Genomic DNA, 25,640 nt, shown 5'->3' on the forward strand with positions numbered 1-25,640 from the left:
GGGGGGGGGGGGGGGGCAAAGGATGGACAGAAAGAAGCGTATAGAAGATTATAACCTCTTGCAGAGAATATAGTCTCATCTTTCAAACTATACAAAGACAGAACTTTGCGCAACACCGTCAGTCCTCCATCAAAGTGGAGGACGGCAGACTGACTGGGACAGGACGCAGCCATGACAAAGCACCCCACAGAAACCAGTTGTGGAATACACAACACAGGGTAAGGAGACAAACCGCTGTGGGTGTATGCATAGAACTCTACATAGAGCACGTACTCTTCAGATATGCATGGGAGGGAAATAAGGGGAAAAGGGTTGGTTGCCAATCTGCCAAGAATATTTTAAAAACTAATAAGAATATATTTAGGCAAAATGAACACATATAAAATCTAAACTTTCAGACTGAAGCAAGACAGACTGCAGTCTGGGGGAAACACTGCTCAAACCATGGTCCCTGTGTGTGTGTGTGTGTGTGTGTGTGTGTGTGTGTGTGTGTGTGTGTGTGTGTGTGTGTGTGTGTGTGTGTGTGTGTGTGTGTGTATATATATATATATGTGTGTGTGTGTGTATATATATATATGTCTGTATGTGTGTCAGTGTGTGTGTGTTGGTCCTCTGTAGGGTCTTAGTTCTAACAAAGTACATGTAGTGATTGGGAATGGGGGGTTATTTTAAGACAGTTCCAGCCACAACAATTCCCTCTAGCGTCGTCTGTCACGAGGTGGAGGATCACTGCGGCTGCGAGAGCGTCTGCCCACCCCTGCACTGTTGCCCCCTGGTCTGCGGTGGCTACTTTCTCTGCGTTTGTCACCCTCTCTGTCTCGGTCCCTGTCTTTGCCCCTCTCCCTGTCTCGCTCTCTGTCTCCCTCGCCTCTTTCGCCCGATACGCTACTCCCTGCTTTTATTTTATCTTTGCGCTCTTCCTCCCTTTTCTTCTCCTCCTCCTCTTGCTGCTCCTTCCTCCTCTTCTCTCGCTCCTTCCTCCTCTCTTGTCGAGCTACTTCCCTCTGTGTAAACTGACCACAAAGAGACAGAACATGGGAGGATGTTAAGAGTGGATTGTGAACAATTTAAAATCAACACTTTCAACAAAATGTAAGGAAGGATATGTGGACCCCATATCATCAATAAGAAATCTTTTTCAGATCGTTGAGTTTTGTGTATATATCTGACCTGCTCTTCTGTGAGGGGGAGCCAGTATATACAAGGGGCTGCTTTGGTTTTATTGAACAGGTCATCCAGCAGTTTGGCGGGGGCTTCCTCTGCAGCTTTCTCTGGAGACAGCACAAACAGAAAGCGTAAACGTACAGTTGACCCGACAGGGCACAGCTCAAAACCACCATCACCACTCTTCACCTTTCTTGTCCGTCTTCCTCTCCTTGCGCTTCCTCTCTCTGGAGCGCGATCGTCTGGGGCCCGCCTCCTCTCCAGGTTTTCCGGGACCAAAGTCCCGGACCTTGTCCCTGTCCCACTCCCTCTCCGCCCGGGTCCTCTCCCTGCGCTCCATTTCACGCTCTCGCTCCGCCCACTGGTCACGCTCTGGCAGGAGAGGGGGCAGGGCCGCCCCCCGACCTCGGCCAGGCACCGACGAAGCCCCCCGCTCCTCCTCTCCAGCCCCCCCAGGGGGTGGCAAGCCTCTGTGGAAGTCAAGCTACAAACACACACACACGAGGGGGAAGGTTACCATAAGGAACATCATAAGCACTGGGAAATGATATGCATCATCACGTAGGGCAGAACTACAAGGGACAAGTTAGTCTCACCTCCTCTTGCTGACTGAAGTCCACACTGAGGAACTTGGGGTTGCTCTGAGGCCATTTCACCCCATGTAGTGCTGCACGAGTGGCCACTGCCTCCTCTGCACTGGAGTACTGAAAGAAAAGGGAGAGCAAGAACGGACATCCATTAGGAACATTGAGGCTTGCCTTCGATAAGACACAGAAAATAGGAAGATGTAGGAGGAGTTCTGAGCTGCATCTAAGATGACACCCTATAGTCAAGTGCACCAGCTTTGACCAGAGCCTCCTATGGCTGGTTAAAAGTAGTGGACTATATGGGGAATAGGATGTCAGTTGAGACGCAGACAGAGACGTACGGTGACGTAGCAGTGAGATTTGATCTTGTCGATCCAGAAGCCGTCCTCCTGCACGGTGCCAGTCCTGCTGAGCAGCTCCTTCAGCTGACCCAGGGTGAACGGCCGAACCAGGTTGGACAGGTGGACGATGTTGGACACTTTGCCTCGTGGAGGAGAGGGCTGCTTGGCTGTGCGGACAGGGTCGTCTATGGTGATGGACACGCCAGACTTCTGCTGGCTGATGGAGCGACGGATCAGGGTGTCACTTGGGGTCACTGAACAGATGAGACCAGAGAGATACATCAACCTGATAACTCACAACATATCAAAAGGCTAGAATCTAGCCCAGGGTTAGAGGTTTTGAGAAATCTGATAAGATAATTAAGTTGATCTTTAAATTTGGATCCATCTATCACCTGTGTTCATCTCCATGTCATGGATGGGGGGAGAGGGGGATCGTGTCTCTATGGAGTCTCTCTGGAATGAGTCGTCCATCTTCTCCTCTCTGTCGCTTTTAACCTCCACTCCATCCTCTCTGTCTTCCATGTTTTCACTCCTCTTGGACTCCATCGGTCCATTCTCCTGGGTCTCGGACAGGACCACCTACATACAGCACATTGGAAGTGGGTGGGGTAGAGGAGGCGGCACACAGATGTGCCATTCATAAGACATTCACAATGTAATACGTTTGGGTCAATTATGAATGTTAACGTTTTAGTAAATCTTACTTTGAAGCACCTATATAAATGATTGCCGCAAAAACAATTTCCAGTAATACATTATTACTTCTTGAATCAAGAAATATACAGTCCACAGAACAGGCGAAGTAGAACCCTGACCTGTGTGACAGTGCGTCTGATCTTGAAGTCTTGCTCGCCCTGCTCCCTGTCCTCCTCTCCCCCAGAGAGGTGAGTTTCCTCTGGGTGCAGATCCACCACCGCCTCCTGTCCTGGACTCAGCCTGATGTCTGGGATCAGAGACTGGACAGCGCAATCAATATATTACAGATGGGAGGTGAGAAGCTTCAAGACTCAACAGATAGTAAAAAGTTTGTCAGTATTCATTATCATGCTGTGTTTGGATAGATGGTTTGTAATATGTACAACAGTATATATTGCAGTGTAGTGACGATGATACTGTACCTTCAGAGAGTCTGTGGTGATGCTGATGGATAGTTTCCTGGCTGTGACTGCAGTGCTGGAACCCCACCTCCTCTTCCTCCCGGGCCCAGCCCCAGACTCTGCCTCGCCCTCTGCACTGACGACACCTGGAGAGGCCTTGCTGCCTGGAATACAAAGGATGATTGCACTACTGGCCAAACGCGAACGCAAGCACCTCATCTATAATTGTCTCTCACCCACACGCACAGGCCAACTCAACTAAAAACGACATCTACCGACTGAGCCGAAGAAAACAAAGTATACTCACTGCTAAGGGAGATCCTACGGGCTGTGAATGCCTTTGGCGTCAGACTCTGAAACAAAAATAAATAAACACACCCCAAAGTACAGGGGAAAGGTGAGAGGCAGAGATGGAGAGGTGCATAAACAGACTGAAGGGAAGACAGGACAAGAGAGAAAGTGTGGGTGAACAAGGGAAGAGAAACTAGGTGAGAGAGACTGCTACTCCAGTCTAGGTCACTTTCCATCTCAACATATTAGTCAAACAATGAATAGCACCAGTAATATTGAATCTCAATATATGGCTCTCAATAGCACACTGCAGTGAGCAGACAGTGGATAACATCTTCGCTTGGTCTCAAAACAGTGTGCATGGCTTTAAGATATGTTGTAATATTAATGACTGGGGGCCCAAATGTCAGTTTGTTTGGTGTAGAAAGATGTTCAGGGATGGAGCCACAGTCTCTATCACACATACAGAAAGACAGATAGTAGCCTGATGGTAATACTGCAGTTTAAATTCCTTAGAATTAAATAGCTCACATTTCATTTCACTTTCATAACAGCACATCTTAATGGTGTAGCTGGTAAACTACGTGGCTGCCAGGATTACTGGGCCATAAAGCAAGACTATAATATTGGGTAGTTTACAACAACTTTCATTCAAAAATGTCAGTAGGCATAAATATGTAAATTAAATCATTTGACATCTATGTCAGAGTCAATTCCCCCATTTTAGGCTAAAAGGAGGGAGTCGACTGAAACTATACATTTTCTAAATATTGTGTATTTCTTTGTAGAAAATAACATTGAGAAAATTACTACTTATTCCCTGGTACCACTGACACCTGATCCTTACTGGGTTGGATATGGCCCAATCTCGACTGCATGTACTGTATCTAGGCAACAAGGGTCCAATCAAAGGTGGTTGTGAAGTTTGGGTGGAAATCTGACAGCTGGTTGGCAGGATGGGCTCTGTAGATCAGTGGGGGTGGGACTTGAGTGGCTTTTGGAAACATTTTGGGGTCAAGTCCTTAGCGCTTAAGCATCAGTCTTTCAGATCTTTGTCATGCTTTTGTTATGATACTGCCCGGCTGAGGTTTAATGGAGATGGGATAGTCAATGTTGAACAAGAGTAACTCCAAAAACTAGCAAGGGGCATAGTTCAGCAGACAGTCTGTTGGGTGCTAAGTAGTAGCACAAAAAGGGACCCAATTGGCAAGTACCTTTTCCAGCCAACAATCAGATGTTTGGTAGTGAGTCCAAAGAAATGCTGAAGACCATTGAGAAAGTTATCAAATGTCCGAGATCATGACTTTGAAAAACAGCCACGAAGAAAAGACCCAAGATGTCCTCATGACTCATCAGGTTTATTTGGATCTTATTCTGAATAGGTGGAGAACACCCAAAATGTCCTTTCTCAGAGAAACCATTTAGTCCAGAAAAAAAGATTGATCAGTTAAAACGGTCTACGCAAGTCCATTGAGCAGCACATTCATCTGTAGGTGGTGAGAAGACAAATGTACTGCAGCAACCCCGTTGGAAGCCATCCACAGGCATGTCATCGAAGGATTTGAAACAGTCTTATTGAGTGTCGGCCTCATCTCCCCTCAGACCCATTGTGAAGTGAGGTTGTATGTGGCCATTCAGGTGGTGTATGAGCCAGTTGAGCCAGTCGCTGGCGTTAGAGACGAGATCAGTCATCCTAAACCCTCAGCCCATTAGTCCAATCAAGTGCCATCTCCGTGGCAACATGGCCTTTGTTGCCACAGTTGTCCCACTGCAGTGCAGAATCAGGGGCCTATGTGTGGGATACCCAGGGCTCTTGGGGACATTGGAACAGGTGCAGCAGTAGTAGTGGCAGAAGTAGTATGCAGGTACCATTAGGGGCAATGGAAGAGGCATGAGCACCTTTATAACAAAGCAATCAATGGGGTTTTAAACATCAGCCACAGTAAGAGCATCTCCCCTGCTGCTTCTGTCTGAGACAACATCAGCAAAGGGTCAAAAACACAGCTACAATTGTTTTTTTACTAGCTCATCAAACCTCTTTTAAAAAAGGGTCAGGTTAACCAAACCAGTAAGTAAATATTACAAATAACAGATTGTTACTTTTTACTTAGAAATGTTTGAAATGTGCTTCTTATTTCTTATCACTATCACATTTTCAGGACCTAAAAGCACTTAATTGTCTATAATGATATGGGGTATAAAGCAAAATTGAAACAAGACACATCATTTAACGGGAGAAGATGGAGCACAGATGTGCCCAATATTACAACCTAAAAACTATGACCAAAAACAAACACCCAATTTCTAATTCCTAACTAAAGTGGTTAGGTTTGATGGCTGACAACTGGAGGGAGGTCTCCTCACAGGTTGGCCAGTGACAGTCCAAGCCCGGAGCACAGCCCTCTTTAGAGAGCCATGGTATAGCGAGGATGTCCCAGTGTTCCTCCGTGGCCTTACCTCCTCACTGCTCTCAGGAGCCCGCTCAGGCTCAGCCATGGCAGCCTCCTTCACCTCCCTATGGAGACAATGAAAGAAATAAAGAAGAGGAGTGATGGAGAGATAGAAGGATGAAGAGACAGGAGGATAAAGAGGGGGTAAAGTGTGGTTCCAGTTAGTTGCAAAAAGGTATTCAGAACAATGGGGTCCAAAAACATGCAACAAAGAGGGATTTCAGACCCTAGTTACATGCGGCCGTAAATGTAACTTTATTCCCTGTTCATGGACTTCTCTCTAGCATGTTGACCTTGAACTTAAGCATAAGGAAAAGCAGGTAACAACAAGATACAAGTTTGGGGTGGAGATCAAAGAAATAGAGGTGTCTACAGATAAGACGTATCCTGACCTCGACTTACAGTACCAGTCAAAAGTTTGGACACACCTGCTCATTCAAGGGTTTCTTTATTTGTACTATTTTCTACATTATAGAATAACAGTGAAGACATCAATACAATGAAATAACACACACAGAATCATGTAGTAACCAAAAAAAGTGTTTACCAAATCATCATATAATTGAGATTCTTCAAACAGCCACCCTTTGCCTTGACAGCTTTACACACTCTTGACATTCTCTCAACCAGCATCATGATAGTCACCTGGAATGCATTTCAATTAAAGGTGTGCCTTGTTAAAATTTCATTTGTGGAATTTCTTTCCTTCTTTATGCTTTTGAGCAAATCAGTTGTGCTGTGACAGTAGGGGTGGTATACAGAAGATAGCCCTATTTGGTAAAAGACCAAGTCCATATTATGGCAAGAACAGCTCAATTAAGCAGAGAGAAACGACCGTCCATCATTACTTTGAGACATCAATACAGAAAATGTCAAGAACTTTCAAAGTTTCTTCAAGTGCAGTCGCAAAAACCATCAAGCGCTATGATGAAACTGACTCTCGTGAGGACCACCACAGGAAAGGAAGACCCAGAGTAACCTCTACTGCAGAGGATAAGATCATTAGAGTTAACGGTGCCTCAGATTGCAGCCCAAACAAATGCTTCAGAGTTCAAGCAAGACATCTCAACAACTATTCAGAGGAGACTGAATCAGCCCTTCATGGTCAAATTGCTGCAAAGAAACCACTACTAAAGGACACCAATAAGAAATAGAGACTTGCTTGGGCCAAGAAGCATGAGCAATGGACATTAGACCGGTGAAAATCCAAATGTGAGATTTTTGGTTCCAACCACCGTGTCTTTGTGAGAAGCAGAGAAGGTGAATGGATGATGACCCAACACACCTCCAGGCTGTGTAAGGGCTATTTGACCATGAAGGAGAGTGATGGAGTGCTGCATCAGATGACCTGGCCTCCACAATCACCCGACCTCAACCCAATTGAGATGGTTTTGGATGAGTTGGATCTCAGAGTGAAGGAAAAGCAGCCAACAAGTGCTCAGCATGTGTGGGAACTCATTCAAGACTGTTGGAAAAGCATTCCTCATGAAGCTGGTTGAGGGAATGCCAAGTGTACAAAGCTGTCATCAAGGCAAATGGTGGCTATTTTGAAGAATCTCAAATATACTTTGCTTTGTTTAACACTTTTTTGATGATTTCATATACATGTTATTTCATAGGTTTGATGTCATCACTATTATTCTACAATGTAGAAAATAGTACAAATAAAGAAAACCCTTTTGACTGGTACTGTATACACAGCAATAGTTGCATATAATGGCATTGACTAGAACACAGCATATACAATGAAATGAGTAAAACAGTATGAAAACATTATTAAAGTGACCAGTGTTCCATTATTAGGTTCCATTAATAAAGTGACCAGTGATTCCATGTCTATCTACATCGGGCAGCAGCCTCTAAGTCACAGGGTCAAGTAACCAGGTGGTAGCCAGCTAGTGATAGTGACTACATTCAGGGCAGGGTACTGGGTGGAGGCTGGCTAGTGATGCCTATTTAACAGTCTGATGGTCTTCAGAAAGAAGCTGTTTTTTAGTCTCTCGGTCCCAGCATTGATGCACCTGTACTGACCTCGCCTTCTGGATGATAGCTACGTGAACAGGCCACGGCACGGGTGGTTGATGTACTTGATATTTTTGGCCTTCCTGTGACATCGGGTGTTGTAAGTGTCCTGGAGGTCAAGCAGTGTGCACCCGGTAATGCGTTGGGCAGACCTCACCACCCTCTGGAGAGCCCTGCGGTTGCAGGCGGTGCAGTTGCTGTAGCAGGCTGTTACGCAGTCCAACAGGATGCTCTCAATGGTGTATCTGAATATCTGATGCTCTCAATAGTGTAAAGTTTGTGAGGGTCTTATGGGCCAAGCTGAATTTCTTCAGCCTCCTCACCACAATGTGTGGGTGGACCATTTCAGATTGTCAGCGATGTGTACGCCAAGAAACTTGAAGCTTTTCACCTTCTCCACTGCGGCCCCATCGATGTGGACGTGCTCCCTTAGCTGTCTCCTGACGTCCACAATCTCCATTTTTTTTTATGTCGAGGAAGAGGTTATTTTCCTGGCACCACTCCGCCAGGGCCCTCACCTCCTCCCTGTAGGCTGTCTCGTCATTGTTGGTAATCAGGATTACTATTGTGTCGTCTGCAAACTTCATGACTGAGTTGGAGGCGTGAGTGTCCTAGGACCAGCAGCCTGTCAGGAAGTCCTGGATCCAGCAGCACAGGGCAGGGTTAAGACCCAGGGCCCCAAGCTTAAAGATGAGCTTGGAGGGTACTATGGTGTTGAAGGCTGAGCTATTGTCAATGAACAGCATTCTTCCACAGGCATGCCTCATCCAGATGGGATAGGACAGTGTGCAGTGCGATGGTGATTGCATCATCTGTGGATCTATATGCAAATTGAAGTGGGTCTAGGGTGTCAGGTAAGTTGGAGGTGAAATTATCCTTAAATTAGCCTCTCAAAGCACATCATGATGACAGAAGAGAGTGCTATGGCGCGATAGTCATTTATAGATCAGTTACCTTTGCTTTCTTGGGTACAGGAACAATGGTGGACATCTTGAAGTAAGGTATAGGGAGAGATTGAATATGTCCGTAAACACTCCAGCCCATTGGTCTGCGCATACTACGAGGACGCGGCTAGGGAGGCCGTCTGGGCCAGAAGCCTTGCGAGGGTCAACTCGCTTAAATGTCTTACTCACGTCAGCCAAGGAGAACGATAGCCCACAGTCCTCGGGGGAGCTGCCCACAACAGTGGCACTGTGTTATCCTCAAAGCGGGTGAAGGTGTTAAGCTTGTCTGGGAGCAAAACATCGGCGACGTAGCTGGTTTTGCTTTGTAAGTTGTGATTGTCTGGAGTCCCTGCCACACACGTCTCGTGCATAAGCCGTTGAATTGCAACTCAACTTTGTCTCTGTAGTGACGTTTTGCCTGTTTGATTCCCTGACGGAGGGCATAAATGCACTGTTTGTATTCAACCATATTCCCAGTCACCTTGCTATGGATAAAAGCGGTGGTTCGCGCGAATACTGCCATCTATCCACAGTTTTTGGTATGGGTATGTTTTAATAGTCATACTGGGAACAACATCCCCTATACAGTGCCTTTGGAAAAATATTCAGTCACTGAGTTCTTCAGTACGGGCCATTCTACAGCCAATGTTAGTCTATGGAGATTGCATAGCTGTGTGCTCGATATTATACACCTGTCAGCAACGTGTGTGGCTGAAATAACCAAATCCACTAATTTTATGGGGTGTCCACATACATTTAGCCATGTAGTGTATATCTGACCATTTTATAAATATTATTGCGTAATATGACCGCATTAAGAAGAAAAAAAGTTCTCCCCGGCATCCCAAGACGAATGGTTTTGACCGCTAAAGCTCCACTGCTTTGATTGGTGTAATGTTTAATTTGCTCCATTGCTCGGGCAGCCAAGTGGCTACAAGGCTGTTTGGCTCATCGCAGTCGCAAAAATAACTTCGCAACAGTTTCTGCTAAAGAATGCCATGCTGGTGGGTGGTAACATTAAAATAAAACCCAGCTCTGAAACTAAACGTAGGCTGACATTGTTTCATGTCATATCATAGGAAAAGACACCAGTCACACACATTTGCACAAAGTAGGCAGTTCGGATGTCAATTCAAGCCCAAATATATCATACTTTAACTAAAACTATGATTTATTGACATAAAACCTTTGTGCAACATCATGGGTAAGCTCTGGCCATTGTCTTGCAGCTCGAAAAAGTGGATTTCTACAGTTGTGGGCATTTATTATCAAAATGTGTAAAATGTCTGAATCGGGCCCTATTGGAATAGGATATACAAGCAATATGATAGTGTCCTGTTCATACATAAGGGCCTGCCTAACAGGGTGATCCATACAGATTGGTGTAGCAGAGAAGAGAATAGAGGTGTAACATTAGCAGCAACTTATACATATGACAAAAATAAGGCATGAATCCCTTATCTGCACATTTGCTTTTTGAGCATTAATTTCCATGACAACAAAACTCAAAGATAAAATATTAGACCTATGTTTTGTGCTAAATCAAATCCCAGAACTTATTCTATTAGAATGTAATCATGATTATTAGCATGTTAAAAAAAGAATTTGATATGAAATGAGAGGTAGGCTTTCAAAATAGCCAACACCTGTATGCTTGCGATTGCCATTCGTGCATTATCTATTTCCAATTCATGCAGATTCTGGGGTCACTTTTTTGTTGTATGAATGGAAAAGAAAAGCAGGGTATTTCGGGAATATACTACTCAAGTGCAATCCCCTTTCACTTGGTTGATTCATTCTGTCAAGGAGCGGCACAGTACAATGAGAGCGGTGACCGAATGTCCCCCATACACCTCCCGTCCACATTATACACACACACTAATACTTCACCGGGACAACTCTGCTACGTCATTAAAATGTAAGAGCGCAACATTTATCGCTAGAAAATTGCAATGCGTTCTAAAAAAGACATGGACGTGAAACGTCGCTACAATGCAACAACGCAAACGGTCTGTTGATATAAAAATCCCAGCGCCACGACGACCAGTCTTATCTCTTCCTACCTCACGCTCACCGGCTTTTAATCCCCTCGGACAGCATTTTTACCGAACCTGGTAGACAAATATCTCGGTCAGATTAAATGATACAAGCTTTGCGATACATTGCTGTTGGCCAAAGCAGTGCATTGTTATCGGTTACAACCAAAACATACACGCAGCACAGCCATATTGAATATAATGAAAAATGATACTGAGGAAAAAAGGACCCTCATCTCCTCTGGATGAGGCTTCCAGGCAAATTGGCTTCCAGGCAGTCGCATTAAATGCCTGACAGGAATTGTATTAACCTGGCATTCTTGAGGACAACCCATTTACAAGGGGGTCAAGCAGGCCATGGTGTAACGGTTTATTGTTATTTTCTTGCCGTTTTATAATTTGCGGCTTAAGCAACAATAAAACAATTAAAATGTTTAAATTGATTGTTTGGAGGGCAAAAATAAAAGTCTTGCACAATCTTAAAGGCCGTTATTGTTAGCAAATTTGAACATTCAATCTACAGTTGTAAGGCTATACATAGTTTTATATTTGAGTAAATACTGTTTTCTTTAGTTTTTCCCTGTTCCCGATTTTTATAGAAAATCTACAAATATAAAAATGTTCTAAGTCCACAAAAATGCTTAAACCATACCAGGAGACTACTTTGGATGTCTGGGAACAACCCCCCAAAATTATTGGAGGGTGTGGTTGCCCTATAATTCAATTGCGCCTAGCAAGAGTGTTGGCTAACAGCGTTGTGATTGGCTATCTGTGTTTTTGTACCGTACAATGTAGGCTACATGTGATAGCAGAGTTTGCAAAACAAACGCCCCGCAATTGATACAAATCAGTATGATATCATTCTGCCAGGTTGGCTTTCTTTGCAGTCAACATTTAATTGGGAAGGTTTTTTGGAAAAGCCTTGAGAAATGCTAATTCAAACAGTCCATGTTTGCTGAATTGCAAAGATTAAACCAAGACTTCGAAACAAACTTTTTGAATACTTGGTTTGCATACCCATTGTTGTTTGAATAAATCGTGATTAAAAAAGCCAATTGTTAACCAAAACGAACGTGACCAGCTACATTTTTTTTCCACTGGCACCCTAGCGACTAACTAAAAATAGGTGTCGCAGTGTCAAGTCAAAGGGTCGCAAATGCAAGTGTTCACAGTTTCAAACCCTGCATAACGCACAGCCTAATTTTTGACTTTGCGCAATGTCACCGAAAAGATTGGAGGCGTGCTAAATTAGCCACCTGTATTTGTTTGTTTCTGATTTCAATGCTTGACACATGTAACATGAAATACCTCACAAATTAAATGTTTAAGTGTTACTGAAGTTATTACCTTGTAAAACGACAGGGGAAATTCTCAATTTAATTTCGTGCTCGTTTTATTATTTAAATGTTTAACATGATTTACATCATTCAAGTCACAAGTGTGTCCCGAAGTTGATGGGTTTATTTGATCCCCTTGCCACTCTTAAAGTCACCCTCAGTTTCATCAGCAACACATAACAACTGAGGGCCTCTGAGCGAGTTGGTAGGGGCTAGGGGCTGGTTTGGGGGCTGGTTTGGGATTCACAATGCACTCCCCTTCCACATGAATTTGGACAGTGAAGCATAAAATAATAATTTGTCTACATACGCCAGCATTTTGGATTTGAGATCAAATGTTTTATATGAGGCGACAGTACAGAATGGCAACTTTTATTTGAGGGATTTTCCTACATCTGTTTTACCGCAAAAAATAAATCTAGTAACCCAATTAAAGAAATATTAAGCAATTAATTTATAGTATATTAAAAAAGTCAAAGATTTAGTATTTGGTTCCATATTCCTAGCACACAATGACTACATCAAGCTTGTGACATCAAACTCATTGGATGCATTTGCAGTTTGTTTTGGTTATGTTTTTCCAATAGGAACTGAATGGTGAATGATTTGAGTAGATGAGACGTTTCTGAATACTTCTAAATTCCTCCTGATAATTCCATGATTAAGAAAACCAATGAATGATGATGATGATGATGATGATTGGGAAGGTTACAGACTACAACAAAACATGATAATCTCTCATCATTACCAATAACAGGGGAGTATAGCATTTTGGGGGGGTATAATTTGTGCCTCTGTACACCTTCCTACTCATCATTATTCACGATTCATTCATGATTATCTATAATCATGGTAGCATACACATTAATACAGAAGTATTCAGAAATATGTTATATTGTTACGTACAATAAAAGTGACTAAAATGACAATACATCACTCACTATTCAGTTCCTATTGGGAACAATATAATCTGAAACACAATCAAAACAAACTTGACCTAGTCAAGGAACATGGGACCAAATTCCAAACATTTGACTATTTTAATACACTAGTGATGTGCGGGTTGACTCATAACTTGCAGTCCCCCGTGGGGCGGGCGGGTTTAGGGTAATAAAATACTGTGTGGATGAAGGGCGGGTGGATGGCGGGCAGGTTGAATAAAGAGAATTCAATACCTTAAAGCACAGGTGTCAAACTCATTCCACGGGGGGCGAGTGTCTGCGGGTTTTCGCTCCTCCCTTATACTTGATTGATGAATTAACATCACTAATTAGTTAGGAACTCCCCACACCTGGTTGTCTAGGGCTTTATTGAAAGGAAAAACCAAAAACCTGCAGACACTAGGCCCTCCGTGGAATGAGTTTGACACCCCTGCCTTAAAGAAATCCATAACTTATGGCTTACGCACTGGCATTAGTGTGTACGACTAAGCTTTTGGGCTATGACTCTACACAAGCCAAATAGCCTACACGCCAATCGTCAAATGCTTTTGGGAAAGAGCAGAAAACTTTTACGTTGATCCACAAGGGCAAAAATGACAACGTCAGGAGTTTAATTCAATAACAGTAAAGCTGCGAAATGGAGAGTTGAAGATAAAGATAAAGGGAGGGCCAGAAAAGTAATGTTTGGGAAAAACGTTGTGAAGTGGTAAAAAGAGAATTATAGCAGTGCCGGCTATGTTATGTGTGATGATTGTGAGAACCTATACAAATTCGACAGTTAAAAGACAGGAACTTCAAATAGGCCTATGGCACATAAAGGGAACTGTAGCCTAATGTTCATACGGGTTAAATGGAAACTGAAATCTGGACACTGACTGTAGGTCTATAACCGGTCACATAGCATTAATATTAACTTATGCAGCATTAACAATTTCTTTCAGTAAAATGATACACCAAATGTATGCAACAATTATTATTATTTTAAAAAAATAATCGGGAACAGCATCTTCAGAGAATGGTAATGCAGGGTTAGCACCTCTACAGACGGCATCTCATTATCAGCATCATAAAAGCTCATAAAAGCTCCCTAAATGTCTTTGCTCTGTGAAAGAAGCAGAGATGACAGAAAACGTTACCAATATCAAGTAGATAGAATGCTTCAATCGATTTATGACATTCTGGTGAGCACGGGTTTATTTTTTTACTCTAAATCTAAATACTCTGCATCTAATTATAGACAAGTTGATAAATAAAGCCTACCAAAATGTCAGAAATAATCAGAAACATCTAAATCAGACAAAACAAATCCTGCACCCCGTGTAAAAAAATAAATGTACACGCTGTCTCTGACTGTAGCGGACAGCGCATTTTCTATGTTAGCGTGTTAAAGGTCGGGTACAGGCCTCAGAATTTCTCTTTATCACAAATAATCAGGTGGTTGCGGATGGATTACTAGCAATTGCGGGCGAACAAACAGCTGACCCATGCACCACTATAATACACTAGAAGGGCCCAATTCCGATTTAGGAAATTAAACCTTTCCTACGCACTTCTCAGAAGTTGGTATTCAGACTTACATAAGAATAGACTGACGAGTTTCAGAAAAAAGTCATAAGTCTGGACATTTTGAGCCTGTAGAATCGAACCCACAAATGCTGATACTCAACTAGTCTAAAGGCCAGTTTAATTGCTTCTTTAAATCAGAACAACAGTTTTCAGCTGTGCTAACATAACAGCAAAAGGGTTTTCTAATGATCAATTAGCCTTTTAAAATGATAAACTTGGATTAGCTAACACAATGTGCCATTGGAACACAGGAGTGATGGTTGCTGATAATGGGCCTCTAGATATTCCATACATTTAAAAAGAAAAACCTGCCGTTATCAGCTACAATAGTCATTTACAACATTAACAATGTCTATACACTATTTCTGATCAATTTGATGCTATTTTAAAGGACATTCTTTGCGTGCTTTTCCCTCAAAAACAAGGACATTTCCAAGTGACCCTAAACTTGTGAAAGGTTGTGTGTGTGTGTGTGTGTGTGTGTGTGTGTGTGTGTGTGTGTGTACACACACACCCACGCTGGGGGAAACATGTCTTCCTCTGTTCAGCTGTCCGACCCTTTGGGTGAATAAACTTGGTTTGAGCTTTTATATTTGTCTGTCAGGTTCTAACTAACATGGCAAAACCTAACATATTGATAATCCTTGAGATGTTTCTACAACTTGATTGGAGTCCACCTGTTGTAAAGTAAATGGATTGGACATGATTTGGAAAGGCACACACCTGTCTATATAAGGTCCCAAAGTTGACAGTGCATGTCAGAGCAAAAACCAAGCCATGAGGTCGAAGGAACTGTCCCCGTAGAGCTCCGAGACAGGATTGTGTCAAGACACAGATCTGCTGATGGGTACCAAAACATTTCTGCAGCATTGAACGTCCCCAAGAACACAGTGGCCTCCATCATTTTTAAAGCGCTCTAGAGTTCCTCTGTGGAGATGGGAGAACCTTCCAGAAGGACAACCATCTCTGCAGCACTCCACCAATCAGGCCTTTATTGTAGAGTGGACAGATGGAAGCCACTCCTCAGTAAAAAGGCACATGACAGCCCGCTTGGAGTTTGCCAAAAGGCACCTAAAGACTCTCAGACCATGAGAAACAAGATTCTCTGGTCAAGATTGAACTCTTTGGTCTGAATGCCAAGAGTCGCGTCTGGAGGAAACCTGGCACAATCCCTACAGTAAAGCATGGTGGTGGCAGCATCATCATGCTGTGGGACTGGGAGACTAGACAAAATCGAGGCAAAGATAAACAGAGAAAAGTACAGAGAGATCCTTGATGAAAACCTCACCCAGAGCACTCAGACTGGGGCAAAGGTTCACCTCCCAACAGGACAATGATCCTAAGCACACAGCCAAGACAAAGTAGGAGTGGCTTCGGGCCAAGTCTCTGAATGCAGGGATGCAAACTGGTGAGGGCCCAAAAAGGTCACTTTTTTTGCACTGAAACATGTAAAAGAAATCCCTGCTATGGGGACAAAAATATGATCTACATTATCAGCGTCTGTGTGTAAAATAAAAAGTGGTTAATTTGAACCTAACTCACAGCAAAAAAAAGAGAGAAAGCAATCTAATGGTATTTGTTGCCTAGACTTTACAGCAAATGACACCCAAGTCTTGGGGGAAAAAACAATACACTAACATTGCAGTTAGCCATGACAGCCTTTATAATAGAACGCTTGTGACCACACACAACTAAATATCGCACTTGGGAAAAAAACATCTTGAAGTAGAATGAAACAAACAGGCATTCTATTTTTGCTCTATTATAGTGGCCACTATAGTAGACACCAATCAAATGCACAAGGTTACATGTGTGTAAAAATAATATTCACTGAGTTAAAAAAAAAAGTAATAATCCACCCTCACTCACACCTATTACTGTCAAGTTCAACACAACAAAAGCAATATCTTTGGGCTACACTGCACATTATTACACTTTCTGCCTGTGAACATCTGTTCTACAATGTGATACCCTTTGTTGGCATATTTGATCTCTTTCAGTACACCTGGAATACCCCTTTTAATCCACTGTATTGAAAAAGAGAGAAAGAGGGGAAGTGTGTGGTGTTCCTTTCACCTCTATAGTAGCATCCAGCTTAAGCCAGGCCCAGCTCCAGCTACATTTGATCCCTGAATCCACTTGTTTAACAAGCAACGCCTCATTTTTGCCTAATTCTCTCATTCTGAAAATTAACCACATACTGTAGAGGGAAAACATTAGTTCAGAGATAGTAGTTAGTTCGTTAGCTTGTAAACATTTCACAGATTGCCAGAGTCATAACTTGAGGAACAGCATGGAGTCGTATTGCAGTTAATACTATAGCGAATTGGTTAGGTTACTAACGTTAGCTCATCTGATATTGTAACGTTAGCTGTCTGACTTTATTAGCCAGTGAATTTTCACACCATGAACTCAATTATTTTATCAGTTAAATTGGCTAATGTTGCTCAACATTTCTCTGGCTAGCTAATGGAGAATTCGATCCAGCTAGCAAGATACTTAACAATGCCAACAATACTTGTTCCACCACACTTTCTCCCTCACCTCAAGCTTTCCAAATGCCAGTTGTTTTTCGGTTACAGCTCATGAAGTACGCTTCATCACCTTATAACCCCCGTCTCTGTGGTCAGGCTTCTCACCTACCTCTTCGTTATCGTTCAGGGGACGCGCGGCTACAACTTGCAAACTGCCTTTCCACTCTCCTCTGTCTTTCCAGAGTGCGCGCTGGTGCTGTAACTAACAAATTGGTTGTCTCTTCAGTTGCGTGCTGCCTTCTGCTTTTATGTGAATGATTGGCTGAGCCTTGGATACAGCAAGTATTGCTCTAAACGCGCATCACTCATTCGCTTACAGCCAGCAGTGATCCAAAGCCCCCCCCAAACTTTCCTCATCGAATTTACACAAATCACGTAGGTGACCTATTTTGGATTCAAAACACAGAATTCTAGCCCTCACCCTCCGATCCAACAGGTCCCAGACGTGCTCAAAGGGATTGAGATCTGGGCTCTTCGCCGGCCATGGCAGAACACTGACATTCCTGTCTTGCAGGAAATCAGCCATACTGCTCGTTTTGTGCGTGGTGGCATTGTCATGCTGGAGGGTCATGTCAGGATGAGCCTGCAGGAAGGGTACCACATGAGGGAGGAGGATGTCTTCCCTGTAATGCACAGCGTTGAGATTGCCAGCAATGATAACAAGCTCAGTCCGATGACGCTGTGACACACCGCCTCAGACCATGACGGACCCTCCACCTCCAAATCAATCCAGGCCTCGGTGTAATGCTCCTTCCTTCGACGATAAACGTGAATCCGACCATCACCCTTGGTGAGACAAACTACGACTCGTCAATGAAGAGCACTTTTTGCCAGTCCTGTCTGGTCCAGCGACGGTGGGTTTGTGTCCATTGGCAACATTGTTGCCGGGGATGTCTGGTGAGGACCTGCCTTACAACAGGCCTACAAGCCCTCAGTCCAGCCTCTCTCAGCCTATTGCGGACAGTCTGAGCACTGATGGAGGGACTGTGCGTTCCTGGTGTAACTCGGGCAGTTGTTGTTGCCATCCTGTACCTGTCCAGCAGGTGTGATGTTTGGATGTACCGATCCTGTGCAGGTGTTGTTACACGTGGTCTGCCACTGCGAGGAATATCAGCTGTTCGTCCTGTCTCCCGGAGCGCTGTCTTAGGCGTCTCACAGTACGGACATTGTAATTTATTGTCCTGGCCACATCCGCAGTCCTCATACCTCCTTGCAGCACGCCTAAGGCACATTCACGCAGATGAGCAGGGACCCTGGGCATCTTTCTTTTGGTGTTTTTCAGAGTCAGTAGAAAGGCCTCTTTAGTGTTCTAAGTTTTCATAACTGTGACCTTAATTGCCTACTGTCTGTAAGCTGTTAGTGTCTTAACGACCGTTCCACAGGTGCATGTTCATTAATTGTTTAAGGTTCGATGAACAAGCATGGGAAACAATGTTTAAACCCTTTACAATGAAGATCTGTGAAGTTAATTGGATTTTTTACAAATTAGCTTTGAAAGACAGGGTCCTGAAAAAGGGATGTTGATATATAAACGCAACATGTAAAGTGTTGGTCCCATGCTTCATGAGCTGAAATAAAAGTTCCCAGACATTTTCCAAAAGCACAAAAATATTATTTCTCTAAAATGTTGTGCACAAATTTGTTTACCTCCCCGTTAGTGAGCATTTCTCCTTTGCCAAGATAATCCATACACCTAACAGGTGTAGCATATCAGGAAGCTGATTAAACAGCATGATCATTACACAGGTGCACCTGGTGCTGGGGACAATAAAAGGCCACTAAAATGTGTAGCTTTGTCACACAACGCCACAGATGTCTCAAGTTTTGAGGGAGCGTGCAACTGGCATGCTGACTGCAGGAATGTCCACCAGAGCTTTTGGCAGAGAATGTAATGTTCATTTCTCTACCATAAGAGAAATTGGCAGTACGTCCAACCGGCCTCACAACCGCAGACCACGTGTAACCATGCCAGCCCAGGACGTCCACATCCGACTTCTTCACCTGCGGAATCGTCTGAAACCAGCCACCCGGACAGCTGATGAAACTGAGGAGTTTTTCAGTCTGAAATAAAGCCCTTTTGTGGGGAAAAACCCATTCTAATTGGCTGGGCCTGCTTCACCAGTGGGTGGGTTGGCACCTCACCAATGGCTGCACCTCTGCCCAGTCGTGTGAAATCCATAGATTATGGAATTTACTTCAATTGACTGATGTCTATAAGAACTGTAACTCAGTAAAATCGTTGAAATAGTTGCGTTTATATTTTTGTTCAGTATATGTGTGTGTGTGTGTCTTTTGCAGCAATTTTGTAAACAGACCTTGTAGTGTCTGTCATTTCCTCCTCTCCCTCGCTGTCCTTCTTCTGCTCATTGACTTGTCCAGCAGGTATTCCAACGAACGGTTTCTGATGGTCATAAAAGGGTAGTGTTAGAGAGGGGAAGAACAATTTTGTAAAAACAAGGGGAAAGAATAAAGAGATGTAAAGAATAAAGAGACCACAGTTTAAATCTCAGCTGACCTTGCCGTGTCTGGCTCCATCGATGGTCATGTCCTTCTCCCCAGATACTCGATTTTTGCGCTGGGGGGCTTTTGATAACTCCTTTGACTCCTCAAATTGACTAACTGTCTCCTTATCCTGGGATATGGTTCTTGTCTGAGGTTTCTCAGGCTAAAGGATAGAGAACAGGTCAATGAACTGTGTATTAGGCAAAATATCATACATTTGAGCAGGTCGAGTCACAGTTCAAAGCATACATCCCTTATTTAACCAACATATGGTTACAATAAACATTATGTGAGTTTGTGTTTTGGCATCATTGTCTCCTTAAGTTGTCTCTGCTTGTCTACTAGGCTATTAAGTAAAAAAGACATTACATGACAACAGACTTAATAATCACTTAATTTTATCACCACAATTGTGTGATATATAAGTAGACCTAAAGAGATTCCAGCAAGAGCCCACCTAGGGGTATACCATGTACATTATGACAACATACAGTACCAGTCAAAAGTTTGGACCCACCTACGCATTCAAGGGTTTTTCTTGATATTAACTATTTTCTACATTGTAGAATAATACTGAAGACATCATGTAGTAACCCCCCCCCCAAAAAAACTTAAACTTAAATATTTGAGATTTTTCAAAGTAGCCAGCCTTTGTCTTGATGACAGCTTTGCACAATCTTGGCATTCTCTCAACCAGCTTCATGAGGTAGTCACCTGGAATGCATTTCAATTAACAGGTGTGCCTTGTTAAAAGTTAATTTGTGGAATTTCTTTCTTCTTTAATGTGTTGGAGCCAATCAGTTGTGCTGTGACCAGGTAGGGGGGTATACAGAAGATAGCCATATTTGGTATAAGACCAAGTCCATATTATGGCAAGAACAGTTAAAATATGCAAAGAGAAACGACAGTCCATCATTACTTTAAGATCAGTCAATGCGGAACATTTCAAGAACTTTGAAAGTTTCTTCAAGTGCAGTCGCAAAAACCACCGGGCACTATGATGAAACTGGCTCTCATAAGGACGGCCACAGGAAAGGAAGACCCAGAGTTACCTCTGCTGCAGAGGATAAGTTCATTAGAGTTAACAGCCTCAGAAATCAACAATTAACTGCACCTCGGAAATTGCAGCCAAAATAAATGCTTCAAGTAAAAAGCACATCAACTGTTCAGAGGAGACTGTGTGAATCAGGCCTTCATGATCGAATTTCTGCAAAGCAACCACTACTAAAGGACACAAATAAGAAGAAGAGACTTGCTTGGGCCAAATAACACAAGCAATGGACATTAGACAGGTGGAAATTTGTCCAAAAAAAGTGTGCAAAACTACATGATTGCATATGTGTTATTTCATAGTTTTGATGTCTTCAGTATTATTTCACAATGTAGAAAATAGGAAAAATAAGGGAAAACTCTTGAGTAGGTGTACCCAAACCTTTGACTGGTACTGTATATTCACACTGAAATATCCCCTTTCCTCCATCTTTCACAACTACAGAAAAACATGTTATTCATAAATCAGAAACCGTTCTGGTAAACATCTTGAACATTTTGATTTGATCATTTGGACAAGGTTCCCTTAAAACATGAATGAAATAATGTCTTCTGATCTCCAATGTACCATTGATTGTCACTGCTTGGGTGGTCCTGTCAAACCTAGGCCCTGACAGAATAAAAAACAAAAACAACCAAAAGAGAAACCTAAAAAGAAAATCAAAGTACTACATGGTTAATGAACATTACTTTCCCATATTGCTGTTTGGGTTTGATCATTGTTATTCCACTGACTCAGTGAAAGAACACCTACAGACCACTCACCTTTCTACCACTGGGAGTGGTGCGGGTTTTGCCCTGGGAGGACGAAGATGAACCAGACGAACGTGAGGAGGATGACCCAGAGTCAGAATCTGAGGAGTCACTAGATGAGGACGCTCGTCTTCCCCGCTTCTCTTGTTTCTTTTGACTTCTCTCCCTTCCCCGGTCTACATTGCCCTCTTCCGGTGGGGATGAGGGAGGTACCACAGATCCTGCTGGACCCGAGGGGACGTTTCCTGCATCCACCCCTTTAGTGCCTCTGGCTATCTCTCCCACTTCCTGTTTGTTTGTCTCCTTATCTGCTAGGACATGCTCCTCTGACACAAGCGCCTTAACCTTTTCTTCTTCAGGACTCTTTCCTGGTGTGGCAATCACTGGGGTCTCTGGCCTGGTCGTGTCTGACGTGTCTGCTGCAGTTGGTCCAGAAACAAGGAACCCCTGTCTTGCAGGCATCTGTGATGCTGCCTGTCCAGCAGAAAGCTTGGGCCCCTGCAGAGTACTTTCCTGCTCTTGTTCCCCAGATTTTCTTGGGGACTGGAGAGCTGAGGCCTGAGGATGGGGGCTGTCAGAGAATGTACGGGGCCTCTTGATGACCAGGGATGCAGAGCAAGATGGGGACAGAACTGGGGGGTCTCTCAAGAAACGGAACTTCTTGAAGGAGGACTGGGGTGACAGAGGCGTTGCTATAGTTGGTGACAGGGGCGTACCAGATTCAGCTGGCTGGTTGTCTCTCGATGCTGTTTGGGGTAGAGATGGCACGTGGGGCTCCCCACCCTCCTCTGTTGCCGCCATTCTACCTGCTCCTGTGGAGAGGGGAGGAGTGGGCAGGGGGGTAAGACCAATCTCACGACCACGTTTCCATGGAGCAAGATGACTCTCCCCCTCAGCCACCATAGCCCTTTCCTTATCTTGTTCGAAAACACTCTCCCTCTCTTCTTTTTCTCTCTGCAGGGCCTTCTGTTCTAAAGCCCTCTCCTTCTCCTCTCTCTCACGTTCCAAAGCTTTTTCCCTCTCCACTCTTTCTTTCTCCATAGCTCTTTCTTTCTCAAGGGCTTTCTCCCTTTCAATTATTTCTTGGTGCAAAGCCCTTGCCTTCTCCTCCCTATCTTTCTCCCTCTCCTCCAGTTCCCGCTCTAAAGCTTTCTGCCTCTCTAGCTCCAAAGCTTTCTGCCTCTCTAGCTCCAAAGCTTTCTGCCTCTCTAGCTCCAAAGCTTTCTCCTTCTCAACTCGCTCTTGCTCCAGCGCTGCCTGCCTCTCTAGCTCCAGCGCTGCCTGCCTCTCTAGCTCCAGCGCTGCCTGCCTCTCTAGCTCCAGCGCTGCCTGCCTCTCTAGCTCCAGCGCTGCCTGCCTCTCTAGCTCCAGCGCTGCCTGCCTCTCTAGCTCCAGCGCTGCCTGCCTCTCTAGCTCCAGCGCTGCCTGCCTCTCTAGCTCCAGCGCTGCCTGCCTCTCTAGCTCCAGCGCTGCCTGCCTCTCTAGCTCCAGCGCTTTCTGCCTCTCTAGCTCCAGCGCTTTCTGCCTCTCTAGCTCCAGCGCTTTCTGCCTCTCTAGCTCCAGCGCTTTCTGCCTCTCTAGCTCCAGCGCTTTCTGCCTCTCTAGCTCCAGCGCTTTCTGCCTCTCTAGCTCCAGCGCTTTCTGCCTCTCTAGCTCCAGCGCTTTCTGCCTCTCTAGCTCCAGCGCTTTCTGCCTCTCTAGCTCCAGCGCTTTCTGCCTCTCTAGCTCCAGCGCTTTCTGCCTCTCTAGCTCCAGCGCTTTCTGCCTCTCTAGCTCCAGCGCTTTCTGCCTCTCTAGCTCCAGCGCTTTCTGCCTCTCTAGCTCCAGCGCTTTCTGCCTCTCTAGCTCCAGCGCTTTCTGCCTCTCTAGCTCCAGCGCTTTCTGCCTCTCTAGCTCCAGCGCTTTCTGCCTCTCTAGCTCCAGCGCTTTCTGCCTCTCTAGCTCCAGGGCTTTCTGCCTCTCTAGCTCCAGCGCTTTCTGCCTCTCTAGCTCCAGCGCTTTCTGCCTCTCTAGCTCCAGCGCTTTCTGCCTCTCTAGCTCCAGCGCTTTCTGCCTCTCTAGCTCCAGCGCTTTCTGCCTCTCTAGCTCCAGCGCTTTCTGCCTCTCTAGCTCCAGCGCTTTCTGCCTCTCTAGCTCCAGCGCTTTCTGCCTCTCTAGCTCCAGCGCTTTCTGCCTCTCTAGCTCCAGCGCTTTCTGCCTCTCTAGCTCCAGCGCCAGCGCTTTCTGCCTCTCTAGCTCCAGCGCTTTCTGCCTCTCTAGCTCCAGCGCTTTCTGCCTCTCTAGCTCCAGCGCTTTCTGCCTCTCTAGCTCCAGCGCTTTCTGCCTCTCTAGCTCCAGCGCTTTCTGCCTCTCTAGCTCCAGCGCTTTCTGCCTCTCCTCCTGTTCCCGCTTCAAAGCTTTCTGCCTCACTAGCTCTAAAGCTTTCTCCTTCTCAACTCGCTCTTGCTCCAAAGCCTTTTCCCGCTCTATACGCTCCATCTCCAATGCTTTCTCCCTCTCCAACTGTTCTCGCTCCAAGGCTCTCTCTCTTTCCTGTCTCTCTCGCTCCAAGGCTTTCTCCCTCTCCACCCTTTCTTGCTCCAACACTCTCGCTGTCTCCACCCTTTTTTGTTCAAGAACTTGCTCCCGCTCAAGAGCCCTTTCCCTCTCCTCCCGTTCAAAAACTTTAGCTCTTTCCCTCTCCTCTCTCTCTTGCTGCAAAGCTTGCTCTCGTTCCATGGCTCTCTGCCTTTCTAACTCCACAGCCTTCTCTTTCTCAAGCTCAAGGGCCCTCTCTCTTGCCACAGACTTCTCTCTCTCTTCTGCCAAAGCTTTCTCTCTTTCCTCCCGCTCTTGTTCAAGATCTTGCACCCTCTCTCGCTCCAAAGCTCTTTCCCTCTCCTTCCTTTCTGCCTCCAAGGCTTTCTCCCTCTCTCGTTCCAAAGCTCTTTCCCTCTCTTGCTCCATGGCACGCTGTTGCTCAAATATTCCCTGTCTTTCCAGCTCCACGGCTCTAAGTCTCTCTTGCTCAAGGGCCTTATCTCTTTCGCTCTCTGCCTGCAGCTCCCTTTCCTTGTTTTCTTGTTGCCATGCAGAATCTCTCTCTTCCATTATAGTGGGCCTAAGCACACTCACAGGAACTTGACTGTGGGATAGATGGCCTCCAAGGACACCCTGGTTGGTAACTGGAATCAGACTGGGGAAGGGCAAACTGGCTGCAGCATTGGCTGTGTGGGTGATGGCAGACACTGTGCCCTCTTGAGGACCTCTACCAGGAAATATTGTTGCAGTTGCAGCATTGTTGTCCTGCCTTTCTGCCTCCCCACGTTCATGCCACCCAACTCCAGAGAAAGCGCCTTCTGATGCCATCTTGCGTGCCAGCAGGGTCAGTGGGCCAGGCTTGCGCTCTGCGTTGCTTTGTGGTTCTGGACTGCTACTACGACTGCCACTGCTAGAGGAGCCAGAGCTGGAGGTACTGGAAGTACGCTGCCTAGCCGGGAGCTCACCTGGACTAGGGGGGCTTTGTTTAGGGGTATCAGGCAGTGGGAATGATAACTCTGGGGGAGGGGAGGGAGGAGGGGTAGGCTGTCGAAGCTGCGGAGACAACAGGGGGGGGATGTGCTGTGGGGGTTGGCGGGATCCTTCAGACCTCTCTCTTGCTAGCTGGCCTCTTGGTGGCTCTCCTAGATTCCTCCTCCTGGCACCGCTATCCCAGTCCTCATCCTCGCCATCCTCGTCACCTCCGTCGCTGTCATCATCGCTATCTGCTGGGACTTGGCTAGAGGTTGGGACTCTCTCCGGGCGCTGCTCACCATCAGCTACACACACAGACAGAGAGGCAACGGCAGCAGGGGCAGAGGTAGGCAAGGTAGAGGCAGGTGGACCAGACACATGGCCGTCTTTGGCCCTGTGTCCCTCTCCCTCGCTTGCGGGGCCTGCTAGTCCCTCTCCCTCGGAGGGGCCAAGTGGCTTGTGCTGGTCAACCAACACGGGTACATCATCCTGATGAGGATGGAAAGGGAGATGAGATTGAGTTTGTTGCA

At 45.1% G+C, this 25,640-nt stretch overlaps 1 protein-coding gene across 1 annotated transcript in view; it reads right to left on the minus strand.

The window, feature by feature from the left end:
* The window catches only part of LOC129824258 (apoptotic chromatin condensation inducer in the nucleus-like), a 27,625-nt gene continuing 1,985 nt past the window's right edge, over positions 1–25,640 (minus strand). The window contains exons 5-17 of the mRNA XM_055883766.1: positions 21,631–25,599; positions 19,829–19,978; positions 19,629–19,714; positions 5,941–5,998; positions 3,500–3,545; positions 3,214–3,356; positions 2,911–3,051; positions 2,488–2,674; positions 2,093–2,346; positions 1,761–1,868; positions 1,354–1,648; positions 1,171–1,271; positions 1–1,013 (exon numbers count right to left, since the gene is read on the minus strand). Coding sequence (XP_055739741.1) covers positions 699–1,013; positions 1,171–1,271; positions 1,354–1,648; positions 1,761–1,868; positions 2,093–2,346; positions 2,488–2,674; positions 2,911–3,051; positions 3,214–3,356; positions 3,500–3,545; positions 5,941–5,998; positions 19,629–19,714; positions 19,829–19,978; positions 21,631–25,599 — 5,853 coding nt within the window. The 3' untranslated portion in view covers positions 1–698. The remainder of the gene's footprint in view (positions 1,014–1,170; positions 1,272–1,353; positions 1,649–1,760; positions 1,869–2,092; positions 2,347–2,487; positions 2,675–2,910; positions 3,052–3,213; positions 3,357–3,499; positions 3,546–5,940; positions 5,999–19,628; positions 19,715–19,828; positions 19,979–21,630; positions 25,600–25,640) is intronic.

Source organism: Salvelinus fontinalis, chromosome 26, assembly GCF_029448725.1.
Source record: "Salvelinus fontinalis isolate EN_2023a chromosome 26, ASM2944872v1, whole genome shotgun sequence".
NCBI classification, from domain to species: Eukaryota; Metazoa; Chordata; class Actinopteri; order Salmoniformes; family Salmonidae; genus Salvelinus; species Salvelinus fontinalis.